General features: G+C 38.2%; 1 protein-coding gene across 4 annotated transcripts in view; it reads left to right on the top strand.

Annotated features, from left to right (window-relative positions):
• Positions 1 to 18,757, top strand: part of Trpm7 (transient receptor potential cation channel subfamily M member 7) — a 78,796-nt gene that overhangs the window by 14,833 nt on the left and 45,206 nt on the right. For all 4 annotated transcript variants that reach the window (XM_042687525.1, XM_042687524.1, XM_042687522.1 and 1 more), the window contains exons 2-11: positions 464 to 543; positions 2,263 to 2,301; positions 4,127 to 4,325; positions 5,484 to 5,697; positions 6,839 to 6,963; positions 8,101 to 8,272; positions 10,038 to 10,212; positions 11,731 to 11,854; positions 14,345 to 14,417; positions 16,133 to 16,233. In XM_042687525.1, the coding sequence (XP_042543459.1) occupies positions 464 to 543; positions 2,263 to 2,301; positions 4,127 to 4,325; positions 5,484 to 5,697; positions 6,839 to 6,963; positions 8,101 to 8,272; positions 10,038 to 10,212; positions 11,731 to 11,854; positions 14,345 to 14,417; positions 16,133 to 16,233 (1,302 nt within the window). The remainder of the gene's footprint in view (positions 1 to 463; positions 544 to 2,262; positions 2,302 to 4,126; positions 4,326 to 5,483; positions 5,698 to 6,838; positions 6,964 to 8,100; positions 8,273 to 10,037; positions 10,213 to 11,730; positions 11,855 to 14,344; positions 14,418 to 16,132; positions 16,234 to 18,757) is intronic.

The following is an 18,757-nucleotide window of genomic DNA, read 5'->3' as shown; positions in this document are numbered from 1 at the left end:
GAAATGTGCTGAGTCACTAGATTGTCTGAGTCTCCCTATTAAAAATTTGTTGTAGGTATTTTGAGGCTGTTTTATTCGCTTAATCTTTCTTAATAAGGTGGTCACAGAAGTTTGGTAGATTGGATATTTGTAATCATGGAATACCTACTGGTTATCTCCTTATTGATACTGACTTGTAAAAAGTAGTCTATATCCTAGAATCACACTAGCCCCTGTTGAAGTTTTTGACTCACAAGGAGACTTATATTGTTTTCCTTCATTTCAAGTCAAGCACCATTCAGTCACATTGCATTTAAATGGGTTTATCCTGATATTACCAGTGTGCTGTCATCATTAAGAGTGTACACTATACTACCTGCTGAGCAGATCAAAACAAATAGTGCAGAACTATTTTTGTCTATTCATGGAATTATTTTCTTCCGTTATTAACTTATAAACCATCCTTTAAAACTTTTTGTTTTAGTCCCAGAAATCCTGGATAGAAAGCACTTTGACCAAGAGGGAATGTGTATATATTATACCAAGCTCCAAAGACCCTCACAGGTAAGCATAATCTTTGTTTCGTTTGAGATCTTAGAGAAGGTCAGATGTAAAACATTTATTTGTTTATTTATTTATTTATTTTGGGTCCGGTCGTGGGGCCTGAACTCTAGGCTTGGGTGGTGTCCCTCAGCTCTTCAGCTCAAGGCTAGTGCTCTACCACTTGAGCCACAGTGCCACTTCTGGCTTTTTTCTTTTGCTTATATGGTGCTGAGAAATCGAACCCATGGCTTCTTGCATGCAAGGCAGGTGCTCTACCACTGAGCCACCTTCCCAGCCCCAAGATGTAAAACATTTATTTAAAACAAAAATCAATGAATTATTTATAGTTAGTATTTTGGAAGTAGGAAGAGATAGTGTTAGCAAAGATACTGACATTTGCAGTTCAGTAACATTTGTGGCATAAGCCTTTCTCAAAGTATTCTCTCAACTCCAAACTCAAACCATGCTAGTGTATTACAGAGATACAATATTTAAAACTGTTGCCGGGCGCTGGTGGCTCACGCCTGTAATCCTAGCTACTCAGGAGGCTGAGATCTGAGGATCTCGGTTCAAAGCCAGCCCGGGCAGGAGAGACTGTGAGACTCCTATCTCCAATAAACCACCAGAAAACCTCAGCTGAAGAGCTGAGGGACAGCGCTCAGGCCCAGAGTTCAAGCCCCACGACCGACAAAAAAAAAAAAAAAAAAAAATATTTAAAACTGTGTGTGTTAAAATGTTTATGTATCTGTTTATTGGGTCTCTACTGAATACCTAACAGTATGGTTCATGTCCTAGATTTGTTTTTTTGTCTTAAGATGGTAAGGTATGTGTTAAGGATGTTTCACTGTGTAATTGGATTTTGCTTTATTAATAAAACATAGATTGTATTATCAGTAAGGAGTTTATTTCATATAATTTTCTCTATAACAATTTGCAGTAGAAATAATGGAAAAACAAGGTGTTAAAGAAACCTAAGTATCTTCAGGTGGAATCATCTTATGAAACGTACTTTACATAGTTAAGTGGTGACTTTTCTATGCTAGTTAAATTAATTTTGTATAATTATATGTGATATACAGTATAACATGCCTTGACATAGTGCTGGGATTACAGACATATGACATCATGTCAGGCTATATTTTTTGTTTTGATAAAAGTTGTCAAATTGCCATTAGAGTTACTCTCCAACTGACACAGAACAGACACTTTTTTTTGTAGTGTAAGCCCTGAAACTTTACTTTCATCGCCAATTGTGCTAATTTTATACTCCTTCCCCCCCTTCCCCCCCCCCCCTCCCAGTCCTGGGGCTTGAACTCAGGGCCTGGGCACTGTGCCTAAGCTTCATTTGCTCAAGGCTAGCACTGTACCACTTGAGCCACAGTGCCACTTTTAGCTTTTTCTGTTTATATGCTACAGAGGAATTAAATCTGGGGCTTCATACATTCTGAGCAAGCACTCTACCACTAAGCCACATTCCCAGCCCTGTCCGTTTTTCTTTAGGTTGTTAATAGCAGGTTTTTGCCAGTATGAATGTTGTTTAATATAATTAAGTCTGTTAGACTTTTCCGTTACAGTTTGTACATTTTGTGTCAAACCTGACTTTAAAATAGTTATGAGTTTAAAATGATTATATAAATATAAAAATCAATGTCTACATGATGGTTTTATACTTAAACTACGCACATTTCCTTTGTCTCTTTTTGTTTGAATAGTAGTTTACTTACCCTTTATGCTTTATAGATGCCTTCCAGGATGTCAGATTTGTCAGCAGCTTGTCAGGTGAGTGTACTACAACTAAATAGCACAACAATTGAAGAAATAAACTAGCAGAAACAAGGGACATACAGTGGGGTAAAATCATATGCTGTTTTGTTTTGTTTTTTGCTGGTGGTAGGGCCTAAACCTTGGGCCTAGGTGTTGTCCCTCAGCTCTTCAGCTCAAGGCTAGTGCTTTACCACTTGAGCCACAGCGCCACTTTGGCTTTTTCTGCTTATGTGGTGCTGAGGAATTGAACCCAGGGCCTCATGCATGCAAGGCATTGTGCACTCTACCACTGAGCCACCTTTCCAGCCCCATCATATGCTGTTATATTTGAAGGATGGTTTTCCTAGACCTAGGAAGTGAATCATCACGTACCTCTATGTTGGAACTCAAGTGCAGTTACCTGAGTGGAATTCTAAAGTTGAATATAGTTAACTGGATAAGAAATGTTGGAAAGGGTTTTTAAGAAAAACTTGACTTTTTTCTTTTTGGTAGCATCAGGTTTAGTAGTGCTCAAGGCTATATGCTTAGTAGGCAGGTGATCTACCACTTGAGCCACATCTTAGCTTCTTCTGTTGAAATGTTTAGTATTAGTGGACCCACTCGTCAGATTTGGGGGAAAAAGATGTTTCCAGTATGTTTTCATGTTTTTCTTTCCATCATTTTCTCTTTGGAACTTGAATTACATGTATGTAGAATTTCTTGGTTCTATTCTCTAGTCCTTTCTGTGTTTCATCAAGTTTACTGATTCAGCCTCTCTCCATTTCCTCCTTGATATCCATTACAAACCTCATCCCATGATTTTCACTTCAGATATTGTATGGTTTATTTTTAGATGTTTCATTTAGGTCTTGGTTAATTTTGAAATATCTTCCGATTTATGTTAATAGTTGGCACTTGTTCACAATACTTAAGTGTGTGGGGATTTTGTTTTGTTTTTGGTAATTACATCATCTATTTCTTCTTTTTTTTTTTTTGTCGGTCATGGGGCTTGAACTCTGGGCTTGGGAGCTATCCTTCAGCTCAAGGAGAGCATTCTACCACTTGAGCCACAGCGCCACTTCTGCTTTTCTAGTGGTTTATTGGAGATAAGGGTCTCACGGACTTTCCAGCGCCTGGCTTGCCTGAGAAATTTTGAGGCTTACTTCACATTGGATTCTGGGTTCTGTTGTATTCCATTTGTACTTACCTAGCAAACAGGTTATTTGGTTTAGTTTTGTCCTTTCAAGTCTTGCCCTACATTTAGGGCTTGTTCTGTCTAGATCTTAATTTAATCCTTCTACAAAACTCTTCTGAGAATCGTATCTCTTAGGCCTTGTGCATTCTAAGACCTCCCCTTTTTGGCAGGTGGGACTGTCCTCTACTTTATGAACTTCAGGAATTGTTTGACCTCTTACCATGTAGTTGATCTGACCTTTGCCTTGGGTAGTTTATTTTTGTTTCATATCCCACAAACAAGCTGCTCTGATTTCCGTTAAGCTCTGATTCCTGCTTCTTACATTGTGGCCCAGTATGTACTTCTAGATAGAATGCCATCCTTCTTCCTACCCTGGGTCTCAGGCACCCAGTGTTCATTTTTGGTCATCATTTTGATTAGCTTTCACTGTTTTGAATTCTGTGTTCAGGAATCACATAAATATGTACCCCTTGATATCTAGCTTCTTTCACTCAGCATGATGGTTTTGTGTCTGTTTACAGTTCATTGCCTTCTTAGCCATGGCAGTATACCACATATTGTAGATGTTTATGCTGCATGTAGCCCCTTCATGTACTAATTTATTTATACTGTTTCAACATTATAATAAAGGTATAAAATCAAACTTTTTATCATCTTACTCTTCAGGTGTTTTTGTGGTCGTTTGGTCAAGCAACATGCTTGTTTTACTGCAAGCCTTGCCATGAAATACTCAGATGTGAAATTGGGTGACCACTTTAATCAGGCAACAGAAGAATGGTCTGTGGAAAAGCATACGGAACAGAGCCCAACAGATGCTTATGGAGTCATCAATTTTCAAGGGGGTTCTCATTCTTACCGTGCTAAGGTATGTCAAATAATTTGGTTTTTGCTTTTCAAAAATGTGACTGGTGGGGCTGGGAAGGTGGCTCAGTGGTAGAGTTCTTGCCTCACATGCATGAGGCCCTGGGTTCCATTCCGCAGCACCACATAAGCAGAAAAGCTGTAAGTGGTACTGTGGCTTAAGTGGTAGAGTGTGTTAGCTAGCCTTGAGCTGAAGAGCTGAGGGACAGGGCTCAGGCCCAGAGTTCAGGCCCCACACCGACAAAAAAAAAATGTGACTGGTGAATCCATTTGAACACCATTGGCTGTTTTGGTTTTGTTTTTAATGTGGTGTTGAGATCGAAATCAGGGCTTCGTGCCTGCCATGCACATGCTCTTCCTCTGAGCTACATCCCTAGCTGAGCCCTCCCATTTATCATTGGCTAAATTTCTCGATTGTTTCCCATTCCGTCAAAAGAAGGAAATTGTCATCTGTATTTAAAAGACCTTTAAATTTTTACTGCATAGTCAGTTTGGTCACAAGTGGTCCAGATTTAGGTCATTGACAAAACATTCAAACACATAATTCTGAATTTTTCTCTCAGCAAATTTAGGATGTCTCTTTTTTTTATATAATTCTTCTATCTCCTCCTCCCCCCATTCCCATCATCTTAGCCAGGCTTATTGCTTCTAGTTTACACTGGTACTTACAAACACAACAATTAACTCTGGATAAACTCATAAATTAGTGTCTTACTGAGGCTGGGAAGGTGGCTCAGTGGTAGAGCCCTTGCCTTACATGCATGAGGCCCTGGGTTCGATTCCTCAGCACCACATAAGCAGAGGGGAAAAAAAAGCCGGAAGTGGCGCTTTGGCTCAAGTAGTAGAGCACTTGCCTTGAGCTGAAGAGCCGAGGGACAGTGCCCAGGCCCAGAGTTCAGACCCCACGACTGGACCCAAAAAAAAAAATTAGTGTCTTAATGTTTTTGAGTTAGAATGGCAGCAGTTCTATAGGCCTCATAGAATGATTTTTTTCAACGTTAAAATCATTTACTATTACAAGGAGTGTAAATATATTGAAAGTAGCTTATGAAATGTGTTTTTATATGATCTAATTAATTTCTTTTTCCAAAGTTAGGTAAAGTTGCTTTGTTAAACCTGTGAGTATAGTTATTTGGTCCTTTTAAAATACTTTTTGTTTTAGTATGTGAGGCTATCATATGACACCAAACCTGAAGTCATTCTGCAACTTCTGCTTAAAGAATGGCAAATGGAATTACCCAAACTTGTTATCTCTGTACATGGAGGCATGCAGAAGTTTGAGCTTCATCCACGAATTAAACAGTTGCTTGGAAAGGGTCTTATTAAAGCTGCAGTTACAACTGGAGCCTGGATTTTAACTGGTGGAGTAAATACAGGTAATATGAAGGTTATATCAATTTTATTAAATGTTTGAAAATTTTTCATAGTATCAATTAGATTTTTGAAATAGTCAATATTAAATCAATATATTTGGTTCTTCAGTTACATAAGCTATACCCATGCTACATAAAAGTTAACTGAATCTCTATGGTTTTTGTTTACACTCTAAAAAACAATACATTTGGGGCTGGGAAGGTGGCTCAGTGGTAGAGTGCTTGCCTTACATGCATGAGGCCCTGGGTTCGATTCCTCACCACCACATAAGCAAAAAGAACAAAAAAACAATACATTTAGAGCAGAAGTTTGACAAAGAGTCCATGTCCCAAATCCAGCTTGATCCTTGTTTTTGTGAATAGTTTTATTTTACCATACCCATACTCATTTGTTTTTATGTATTCTCTTTGACCCATTTTGTGCCTCCAACGGCAAAGAAGAATAGTTGTGACAGCCTAAACTACTTACTGTTTGCTCTTTGCCAGCACTACTAGAGAGCAGAATGGCTATTAGTAAATTGATGGGACAATGGTCGTCTCTTGCCTATGGAGTCATAAAAACTAATTTTAATATACTAAACCCTTTCTTTTCTTTCTTCCTTTCTTTCATTCGTTTGTTCGTTTCTTTTTTGGTTGATCATGGAGCTTGAACTCTGGGCCTGGGCACTATCCTTCAGCTCAAGGCTAGCTAACACTCTACCACTTGAGCCACAGTGCCACTTCCAGCTTTTTCTGCTTATGTGGTGCTGAGGAATCGAACCAGGGCCTCATGCATGCAAGGCAAGCACTCTACCACTGAGCTTTTATTCCTCTCAGCTTTTATTCCTTTCTTTTCTGTCTTATGTAAAGCTGAATATAAGGAGGGCAAGTTAATTTTGTCATCTAAAACTAAAAGTCTTTAATTTATATGAGTTGAATCATTTATTCATTTGGCATCAGCAACTAGATACTTTTTTTCTTGAACCCCATTAGCAGATATTCTTTGGGCTGCTGAGTATATTATCATTTCACAGAGCAGAGAAGATACTTTTATGAAGTTTATGCTGTACTGAGGAGATGTACATGACAAGCTGATAACTCAGTAATGTGTAGTCTTACATATGATGTGATAATTACTGAGATGAATAACATTTTGTGTGAACAGGTGTGGCAAAACACGTTGGTGATGCCCTCAAAGAGCATGCTTCTCGATCATCACGAAAGATTTGCACTATTGGAATAGCTCCATGGGGAGTGATAGAGAACAGAAATGATCTTGTTGGGAGAGATGTAAGAATAATTTTTTTTAATTTCTTATATTTGGATTTAATGTATTAACAAAGTTATAGCAAGAATAGTGAAGTTGTATTACAGTGTTTATTCATGATTATACTATACTTTCCGAATTCAATTTTAAAAGTATTTTCCTGTAGTTTTCTTCTGATCCTTTTGGAAAGACATTAACTAAATAATTTTGATTTTTTTTCTGTACTTTAACATGTTTTCAATATCTTTAATTAAATTTTTAATGGCTATATTGCATTAAGAATCACTTTTTTGAGGGACAGGGGATAAGGCACAGTGAGGAGACAAGAAGGGAGTAAGTTGAATGGGGAGCTTGCGCACGTATGGAAATGTGGCAATGCAAACACCCTTGTATAGATGCTAATAAAAATTTTTTTTTTTTTTTTTTGGTTCAGTCGTGGGGCCTGAACTCTTGGCCTGGGCGCTGTCCCTCAGCTCTTCAGCTCAAGGCTAGCACTCTACCACTTGAGCCACAGCGCCACTTCTGGCTTTTTTCTTTTTGCTTATGTGGTGCTGAGGAATCAAACCCAGGACCTCAGGCATACAAGGCAAGCGCTCTACCACTGAGCCACCTTCCCAGCCCCAAAAATATTTTTAAATGCATTCATCTTTTGTCACTAACAGTAGGAATGAAATGTTTTTACTTGAGCTTGAAGCTGTTTAGATACTTGTTAGAGACTACTAGAAAGGAGCTCCTAAATTTGTAGTAATCATCCTGAAGTGTTAGAAAATTTCTAATATCAAATGTAAAAGATTCTGTTTATGGCTAGAAAACTAACAAGACATTTTATTGCTCTTCTTAAGTGTGCTTTGTATATTACATCTTATTCATTTAACCTAATAATAGTTGATTAACACTATTCACTTATTTGCTGCTTTTTGCATATAATGATTAAAATACATATTTCTACAGTAAGGATCAAGATGTAATTACTTGGTTTAACTTATCAATTTTCTTCAGTTGGGTAAAAGCTTTTGCTTTTTTGAATATTACCTGTTATTTCTGTTTATTTCTAAATGTAAACTGGAATTTTAACTCTTTTGTTTGTGGACTATTTAAATTTTATTTTATATTATATTACATGTAATCCTCTGACTAACTCTTCTTTTGCTGTTGTTTAGGTTGTTGCCCCTTACCAAACCTTATTGAACCCCCTGAGCAAATTGAATGTTCTGAATAATCTCCATTCCCATTTCATATTGGTGGATGATGGCACTGTTGGAAAGTATGGGGCAGAAGTCAGACTAAGAAGAGAACTTGAAAAAACTATTAATCAGCAAAGAATTCATGCTAGTAAGGGAATTCACATACTTGTTATTGTTAAAATTTTTGAGGGCTGTAATAATAACCAGCAAATTCTGAAAAAGCATGGTGTTCTTTGAGGTGTTTTTTCCTCACATAGCAAGATAACTTATAAAGCAACTAAGAATGGCTGATCTTAGAAAAAATAATACTGAGGAAAAGAGGTCTCTCAGTCTTCAAAGTCAAAAAGTTGCTGTTGTAACCCAGGGTATTTACTTTTTTGTTTGTTTGTTTGTGCTGGGCTGGCCTTGAATTCTCCTCTAAATCTTAATTTACTGAGTAGCTAGGTTTACAGGTGTGAGCCACCAGTGCTTGGTGAGGCTGAACTTTTTTTTTTTTTTGCCAGTCATGGGGTCTGAACTCTGGGCCTGGGTGCTGTCCCTCAGCTCTTCAGCTGAAGGCTAGCGCTCTACCACTTGAACCACAGTGCCACTTCTGGCTTTTTCTGCTTATGTGGTGCTGAGGAATCGAACCCAGGGCCTCATGCATGCAAGGCAAGCACTCTTCCACTGAGCCACCTTCCCAGCTTCCCAACCTGAGGCTGAACTTTTATGGCACAACATCTAGATTCATTTCAATAGGACCCTGGGATACCAAGGAGATAAACTGCATGACCAAATCAAAAGTGAAAGTATGAAATTCCAGACTAGCACATTCAGAATACCAGGAGATCCAAGCATTTACAAAAATTAGGAATGTTTTATAACTGTACACTTACCATTATTTTTTGTTTTTGTTTTTGTTTTTTTGGTTGGTCTTGGGGGCTTGAACTCTGGTCTTGGGCGCTATCCCTGCACTCTTCAGCTCAAGGCGAGTGCTCTACGCTTGAGCCACAGCCACTTCCGGTTTTCTAGTGGTTTATTGGAGATTAGAGTTTCATGGACTTTCCTGCCTGGGCTGGCTTTGAACCTCAGTCCTCAGATCTCAGCCTCCTGAGTAGCTAGGATTACAGGCATGAGCCACCGGCGCCCGACTATTACCATTATTTTGTATTTCCTCACTATATTGCAGGTTATTACAAAAACAAAAATTAGTATTTCTGGCTAGATTTTTTTTCTTTTACTCTTGTAAATTCTGCTTCCATTAATTCCCATATGTTAGAAATTCAACCAGTACATATTAAGAAAACAAATGAAGCTGAATGTGGTAGGTGACACTCTGGAGGATCACATGCTTTTTGAGGGGTGGTGGTTGTTGTTGTTTGGTCAGTCATAGAGCTCAAACTCAGGGTCTGGGTGCTGTCCCTGAGCCTCTTTGTACTCAGGCCTACTGTTCTACTACTTGAGCCACAGTGCCACTTCTAGTTTTTGAGAGGTTAATTGGAGAGAAGAATCTCACAGCGCCTTTTCTGCCTTGGCTGGCTTTAAACCCTCCTCCTCAGATCTCACTCAGCCTCTTGAGTAGCTAGATTACATGTGTGAGCCACCAGTACCCGGCTACAAGACTTTTTAAGAGCAAACTAAAATTTGTTACTATACATTCCTTGTCAACTCAAATTTCTCATCAAGAAGGTAATTTATAAATTTTCATTGTGAATTACATAATGGATTTTCTGATTTTTGTCTTTTAGAACAGAGTTAATGACAACATAATTTATTTAGTACATTGTTTATGAGAGATTGTATCACCTCTAGTACTTGGTGTGAATTTCACAGTTTTATAGGAAATTATACTTTGACTTTCAATTTTTATTTTAAATAAGATTAAATTGTTGACTGTTGTCTGATTTTCTAATTAAACTGTTACTGTTTTTTAGGAATTGGCCAGGGTGTTCCTGTGGTGGCACTGGTATTTGAAGGTGGGCCTAATGTTATCCTCACGGTTTTAGAATATCTTCAAGAAAGTCCCCCTGTTCCAGTAGTTGTGTGTGAAGGCACAGGCAGAGCTGCAGATTTGTTAGCATATATTCATAAGCAAACAGAAGAAGGAGGGTAAGTATCTTGAGTGTCAGAAATTGAATAGCCTTATTAAAGAGGCTTGTGGTTTTCAGATATTCAGATTCCTTTGAGCATTTTATTAACATTAAAATCTCAAGTTTAATAAGATTTTTTTTTTTTTTTTTGGTCGGTCATGGGGCTTGAACTCTGGGTTTGGGCACTGTCCCTGTGCTGTTCAGCTCAAGGCAAGTGCTCTATGGCTTGAGCCACAGCACCACTTCCAGTTTTCTAGTGGTTTATTAGAGATGAGAGTCTCACAGACTTTGCCTGCCTGGACTGGCTTTGAACCGCGATCATCAGATCTCAGCCTCCTGTGTAGCTAGGCGTGAGCCACTGGTGCAAGGCTAATAAGATTTTTTTAAGGCTTACTGCCATAGTCTTGTATGTTACTGGAAGGATTGAAATATATATCCTCTTGGAAGGCAGTTGTTCCTTTAGAAGAATGTTGCTGGGAATTGTTCCTACAGATGAACATCTGTGGAAAAAAAAAATGTCAAAGTTTCTTGATACAGGATTACCTGTAAGAGTAAAAAATAAGAACAAAATAGGACATCTGTCAGAACAAGTGTGAATAAATAAATTGTGGTCTACTACACAATGGGACAGTTTGTAGCTGATTAAAGATAGGACCTGTATTCTAGATTTATGAGGGTTTCCAAAATGTCTTCATGGACAAAAGAATATGTTGAGCAATGTGTGTGTGCGAGGACATTTTTTAATGTAAAAACAAAAAGGATAATCTATGTAAAAAGATATCTTGAAAAATTGTACAAGTTAAAGGTGATTAAAGGTCAGAAGTAGAGCTATGCAGATGAAAAGACACTGGGAAGAAGACATCATGGTGAATTTTCATATTTTTTCTATATAGTTGAGCCTTGTAAGTGTATTGATGTTTATTAACCTTATAGAACATAGATAACTTTGGAATATAACCTTATAGAATGTAATACCTGAAATTTGAGTTTATGTAACACACACACACACACACACACACACACACAGTTTTGTTTTTTGGTTACTTGTGGGACTTGAACTCAGGGCCTGGGCACTATCCCTGAGCCTCTCTGTGCTCAAGGCTAACCACTTGAGCCATAGCATCACTTCCAGTCTCACAAGGACTTTTCTGCCCCAGCTGGCTTCGAACCATGATCCTCAGATCTCAGCCTCCTGAGTACCTAGGATTGCAGGTGTAAGCCATTGGCACCTGGTTATATGATATCTTATCTTTCGCACCTGGTTGTACAATATCTTATAATTACTAATACTACAATACATACTTTGTTAAAAACATTCATGAAGTAATTCTAGAGGAAAATCATTCCTTTTTTTTCTTTTTAAATCCCTTATAGCTTTGTAATGGGTATTCTTAGAGGAAAAGATAGTTTCATTCAGACAAATATTTAATTTTAATACAAAATTTCCAGGTCTTCAGGGACCTGCTTGTACTTCATTGGGGTCATGTAGCTAATGAGAGGTGAAATCGGTGAATTGTTGCATTTCCTCTTGTACCAGGAATCTTCCTGATGCAGCAGAGCCTGATATTATTTCAACCATCAAAAAAACATTTAACTTTGGCCAAAGTGAAGCAGTTCATTTATTTCAGACTCTGATGGAGTGTATGAAAAAAAAAGAGCTTGTAAGTAGATTTCAGATTAGTCATTTTATTTCTTTTAAAGTACATTCTACCCTGATAGGCGGATGTTAAATTCAAAATGCAAGGAGATACAACAAAGTAAACAGGACTCAAGAAACGAAGGACCTCTTCTTAATTTGTTGCATCAATTTTTTTTGTTGTTGTTGTTTTTTTGTTTTTTGGTCATGGAGCCTGGCCTGGGCGCTGCCCCTCAGCTCTTCAGCTCAGGGCTAGCACTCTGCCACTTGAGCCACAGTGCCACTTCCGGCCTTTTCTGCTTATGTGGTCCTGAGGAATCAAACCCAGGACCTCATGTATACAAGGGCAAGCACTCTACCCCTGAGCTAGCTTCCCAGCCATTGTTGCATCAGTTTTAGATGACTCCATGTTCCTGACATCACATATAGTATATACATTTGCGTGTCTGAGGGAAGCTAGGAGGAGGGTACAGAATCAGAGGGAAATGGATGAAAAAATAAAACAGAGGGCCCATCAGCAGCATTGGACATTGATGGAAATGAAAGCAACTCAAGGGCAGCAATGGCAGGGAGGGAAAGAGAGAGAAAGAGGGAACAGCTCACACTGAGCAAAAGGAAAGAAATGTACATAACACCCAATTTGGAAGAAATAGTTGTATTGTCCAAGTTTGTAGAATTCACAAGCTTTATAGGCCATGATAATGACAGATCGCCTTATGAAGGTTAAAATGTGTTTGTGACTTTAGCTAAGTATCACCATCCCACAATACTGTGGAATTTGTGAGATGTATGTAATTAATCTCAATAAAGAAAAAAAAAATAGGCTGGGAAGGTGGCTCAGCGGTAGAGCACTTGCCTTGCATGCCTGAGGCCCTGGGTTCGATTCCTTAGCACCACATAAGCAAAAAGAAAAAAGCCAGAAGTGGCGCTGTGGTTCAAGTGGTAGAGCACTAGCCTTGAGCTGAAGAGCTGAGGGAGAGTGCCCAGGCCCAGAGTTCAGGCCCCACGACCGGACCCAAAAAAAAAAATAAAGTACATTCTAAATTGCTGAAGTACTTTCATTTTTAATTTAAAAGTTTAGATGTTAAGATGTCATTTATATATAGTGTTCTCATACTGAGTGATGGCATAGGACTGTAGTTGTTTTTTGTTTCTGTGGGTTTTTTTTGTTTTGTTTTTTGCCATTCCTGGAGCTTGAAGTCAGGTGTGGGTACTGTCTCTGAGCTTCTTTTTTTTTTTTTTTTTTTGGTTGGTTGTGGGGCCTGAACTCTGGGCCTGGGCACTGTCCCTCAGCTTTTCAGCTCAAGGCAAGCGCTCTACTTGAGCCACAGTGCCACTTCCGAGTTTTTCTGCTTATGTGGTGCTGAGGAATCGAACCCAGGGCTTCATGCATGCAAGGCAAGCACTCTACCACTGAGCCACCTTCCCAGCCCCTCTCTGAGCTTCTTTTGCTCAAGGCTAGTGCTCTACCACTTGAGCCACAGTGTCACTTCTGGTTTTTTACTGTTTATGTGGTACTGAGAAATTGAACCCAGGCTTCATGCTAAGCAAGTACTCTACCACTAAGCTACATTCCCAGCCCAGGACTGTATACTTTATACTTCTCTTTCAGGAAAAGTTTCAAACTTAGGCTGCAACAGATGGTGTCTAGTATCAGTGAAGAAATGTAGAGCTAATCATGCCTTTTCCAACAAAGTATTTGGGAAAATATTTAAAACAATTTTACTGAGTGAGGTTTTAGGCTATTAAATAAATATCCGTCCTGCTTAGTTTCAGTCATGTAAACATCTTAAGTTTGTAGAGATAAAAGTTTTTAACTGCTCTATAAATAGATACCATGATTTGATTTGTTGTTTGCTTTCATTGTAAATTTTTTATACTGTAAGGTGGAGCTAACTGAATATTTTGCTTGTTTATAATTTTTTTGCAAATTAAAATTATAGACACTAGATAAGAACTAGTATTTCATTTCAAGTATTTTAAAGGCATATATATTTAAAAGATGGAACAAAAAATTTCTCATCCAAGAATATACATGTATATATGAGTTTGGGTGTAGTGGCTCTCCCCTGTAATCCTAGTATGAGGGAGACAAGTTCAACACCTGTCTAGGCTACATAAATAAGTGTTTACTCTGTGGAAAGAACAGCAAGAGGATTTAGCTGACAAGCAATCTATATTCTTATTTCATATGCTACTGCCTCTTATAACAGACAAATTTGTTTTTTTAAAAAGTGCCTATATGAGGAAACGAAGTAATTTGATAAATGATAAAGCCTTAATTTCCTGATATGTTTTTGGGGATTGAAATGAAGTTATTTCTAGGCTCTTTTCCTTGAATATATATTTATATCTATAGATTTATAAATCTATGTGAACACATATAAATATAAGTAAATAATTAAATGTAGTAAATAGTACATATATACATATATACACATACTTTGAAATTTCTTTTTATGATGCTTACCTCTAAATTACAAATGCATAATGTTATGAATTAATCTTTAAACAGATTACTGTTTTCCACATTGGATCAGAAGAACATCAAGATATAGATGTAGCAATTCTTACTGCACTGTTAAAAGGTAAGATTTCCAAAACTGGTATCTTTAATTTTTGGCCTATTTATTTAATGGAAGGACATTTTCATTTGCCTGAATACATAGGAAGTGAAGTTTTCATGTTTTCTTCACGAAAGACACAGTAGATGAATGTAATTGCTATAGATAACTTTATTTTTATCTTAGAGGTTTACTTAAGTTAACTTAAGTTTATAAAGGTTTACTTATAGTTTATAGTTTGTTCCAGATTTATTTAATTAAAATTTGCTCTTTAAGAATTTTCACATTCTTAACCAGCTGGAAATAATTGTCTAAAAGTAGTTTGATATTTGGTCAATAGATATATATATTAGTTACAACTTCTTAAATTTGCTACTTCTTTTCTTAAGGAAAAATCTGAAAACTAGTGGTATATTCAAGAACTAAGAAACTGATATATGTGCACAATGTACTGTTTCTTTCTCAGTAATTCACCAGACAATCAACTGATAGAACAGTGAAAAATCTCTTTAAAAGTTAGAAACAAAGATGAGGAGTTGGAGGCATGGCTTAGTTGGTAGAGCAGTAGCTAATGAATGAAAGCATCAGGTACCAAGTTCAACTCCTAGTCTCAGACCAAAAGAGGAAAAAGAAACATACTGAAAATTTGGCTCAGTTGGAGAGTGTTAGCCAGAGAGTGAAAGCAGCTGGTACTGAGTCCAAGTACTGGTCTCAGACCTTAAAAAAAAAAAAAAGAAGAAGAAGAAGAAACAAAAATGATGTTCCATAAGTCTGCTCTGAAGTGACAGGGGTAGATAGAGCAAGAGGTCATAGAAGCATTCCTACTCCACCAGCATGCTAAACGGGGAGTCATATTGGTAGATGCACACTTTCTGAAATATAGCAAAAGCCTTAAAGTGCATACTCTTATATTCTACAGAGTAATCCTACTTAAATCATTAAACATGTGAACTAAAATATAAGTGGCAAAAACTATAAAATAACCCAATTGCCTACTAATTGGAGTGATTGTTTAATAAATTGTAGTTCACCTTCAAAAAATACAAATACAGCTGAGCACCAGTGCTTTATTACTGTAATCCTACTCAGCCAGCTGAAGTCAGAGGATCAAGGTTCAAAGCTAGCCTAAGCAGGAAAGTATATATGACTCTTAACCTCTAATTAACCACCAAAAAGCTGGAAGTAGAACTGTGGCTCAAGTGCTAGCGTGCCAGCCTTGATCATAAAACTTCAAGGACAGTGCCTACGCCCTGAGTTCAAGCCCCTAGCACATAAGTAAAATAAAAAATAAGGTATAAACACACAAAATGAATCTACACTGTTTAGAGCTAAGGTCTGATAGAAAAGTGTGTAATTCAAGCTATTGAATACTTCATGTAATATGATGCTTTTTAAAAAATAAATAATTAAGTTTATGAATGAGCTTCTATATACACAGAGAAGTACCTGAAAAGATAGTTTTTGAATTCTATTAGTACTGTCTCTGTGATAGAAACAGATCCTCTTTGTTTTCTTCTCAGTTTCTGCATTCTGAATTGTTTGCAATGAGAGACTGTGTAGTTTCTGTACTTGAAAAACAAAAGTTCTCCATCCTGGGGTTAATCTTATCTCTTTGAGGCAGGCTACTTCAGAATGGTGGCTGGCACCTGCTGTGTAAGTTAAAGGGTGGTAGGGAGCTTTCAGAAGTGTTCTTGTATTAATGGAGAAAAACTTGACAATTATTTTCTTTATTCAATTAGGTACTAATGCATCTGCATTTGACCAGCTGATCCTTACACTGGCATGGGATAGAGTTGACATTGCCAAAAATCATGTATTTGTGTATGGACAGCAATGGTTGGTATGTAAATAATTTATCTATACAGTTAAACTAAGTACAGTGGTCCCTTCATATGCACAAGTTCCGTGTTCTGGACTCAGCTAGCCAAAGATTGTGTTCTATGTTGTTGCACTTACAATGATTGTGCTGAACTTGTATAGACTTTTTTTTCTCTTGTAACTTCCTGAATGATAACAGCGTTACTTACTAGCTATTACAAGTAATCAAAAGATGACTTTACATTACTGGAGGATATGTGTATGTCATTTTTGTTTGTTTGTTTGTTTGTTTTGGGGGGGGGCGTCCGGTGGGCCTGAACTTCGCCTGGGCGCTGTCCCTCAGCTCTTCAGCTCAAGGCTAGCGCTCTACCACTTGAGCCACAGCACCACTTCCGGCTTTTTTCCTTTTTGCTTACGTGGTGCTGGAGAATCGAACCCAGGGCCTCATGCATGCAAGGCAAGCGCTCTACCACTGAGCCACCTTCCCAGCCATGATATGTGTATGTCATATGCAGATACTTCACCATTTTATATAAGTAGCACCTTTGACTTTTGGTATCTGAGATCCTGGACCTATTCCCCTATAGATACTGACCAATTTCTTAATTATTTGCTAGAGCTGTATTTGCTAGAACTTCACATTTTACCTTTCTGCCACTAGTGCAAAATTAGATTACTTAACATTTCCATAATATCCAAAACATTTTGGAATTTAACAAAGTATTTTTGCTTCATAATACCTGTTTTTTTTTTTAATAGAATTTGCATATTCGCATGTATCTTCAGAACTCTTAGAACTCTTGCTATAACTGCAAGAGAACTCATTACTCCTTTGGATGTTTAGACCTCTCTCTTCTGCAGTCTCTCATTTACTACTTATGATTTTTTCTATCACGCAGAAGTAAATTTTATGAGTATGAAAAGTTTTGTTTACTGTATTTCCAGCCTTGTTATTAGTAAGTTTTTTATTACATGTCTGTGTCTGTTCATTTCATCTGTCCCTTAGAACATCACACCACCTTTACAGATATGATAAGCTAGATCTTTTTGTTTTAAATCTATGAAATAAATGTAAACAGCAAATTACAATAATTATGGGAAATTCTCTGAGTGCAGACCTCATCTATGTATATGGGGAGGGGGAAGAGTGAATTATTTGTATATAAGTACTATTTTGTCTTTGCCTGACTTGCATGGTAGTTGTGTCTGAAATTTGTGTGTGTGTGTGCTGGTCCTGTGGCTTGAACTACGGCCTGGGCATTGTTTCTGAGCTTTTGTGCTCAAGGCTAGAAGGTTAGTGTTCTAACACTTGAGCCGCAGTTCCACAGTTCTACTTCAAGCTTTTTTTTTTTTTGTATTTAATTGGAGAGAACAGTCTCATGGACTGCCCTGCTGCTGCTGGCTTCGAACCATAATCCTCAGATCTCAGCCTCCTTAGGCGTGAGCCACCAGCACCCAACCTTCAGGTGTATAAAGCAGAAGTCCCCATTTTTATTTATTTTTTTGTCAGTCATGGGGCTTGAACTCTGGGCCTGGGCATTGTCCCTCAGCTCTTCAGTTCAAGGCGAGCGCTCTACCACTTGAGCCACAGCGCCACTTAATGGTTTTTTGGTGGTTTATTGGAGATAAGAGTCTCATGGACTTTTCCTACGCAGGCTGGCTTTGCATTGTAATCCTCAGATGGCAGCCTCCTGAGTAGCTAGGATTACAGGTGTGAGCCACCGACGCCTAGCAAGGCCTCATTTTTTCACTCATGTGCCTCAGCAGGACACTGGAAGTTGTGTGGTTTGTGGGACACTTGTTGCTTGAATGATGTCCAGCATATTGCAGGATTTCTGGTATCCGTTAGCCCTACCCCATAAAAGTTAGTAATGGCTTGTTATTAGTAAAATTTTCATCTCCTTTTTTCAAAAATATCGGGAGCCTTTGTTCTAAAATATTTTTTTCCGAATTTAATTGATGATGGACTTCGTGGCCTTTTCCCTCACATTTCCCATTTGTTCTCTTATAGAAAGGACTTGAGAGAACGCGCGCGCGCACGCACGCACGCACGCACGCACGCACGCACGCACACACACACACACACACACACACACACAAAATCTTCCCTACCTTTCCGTTCTGTCTTTCTGCTTCTTTACATTTTATTTTTCTGATGTGATCTTGCACCACAATCTGCCTAAGCCTCCTACATAGCTAGAATTACAGACATAATCCACAGTGCCCAGCTTATTTGTTTAGATGGGGATCCCATTAACTTTTTTTTTTTTGGTGTCGGTCATGGGGCCTGAACTCTGGGCCTGGGCGCTGTCCCTCAGCTCTTCAGCTCAAGGCAAGTGCTCCACCTTTTGAGCCACAGCACCACTTCTAGCCTTTTCTGCTTATGTGGTGCTGAGGAATTCAACCCAGGGCCTCATGCATTCAAGGCAAGCACTCTACCCCTGAGCCACCTTCTCAGCCCCCTATTAACTTTTTTGCCTGGGCTAGGCTCAAACTGTGATCTTCCCCATCTCTGCCTTTCAAGTAGAGAGGATTACAGGAGTGAT

Source organism: Dipodomys spectabilis, unplaced genomic scaffold (genome assembly GCF_019054845.1).
Source record: "Dipodomys spectabilis isolate Male_0828 unplaced genomic scaffold, ASM1905484v1 ptg000108l, whole genome shotgun sequence".
NCBI classification, from domain to species: Eukaryota; Metazoa; Chordata; class Mammalia; order Rodentia; family Heteromyidae; genus Dipodomys; species Dipodomys spectabilis.
This window is presented reverse-complemented; position numbering and strand designations above follow the sequence as displayed.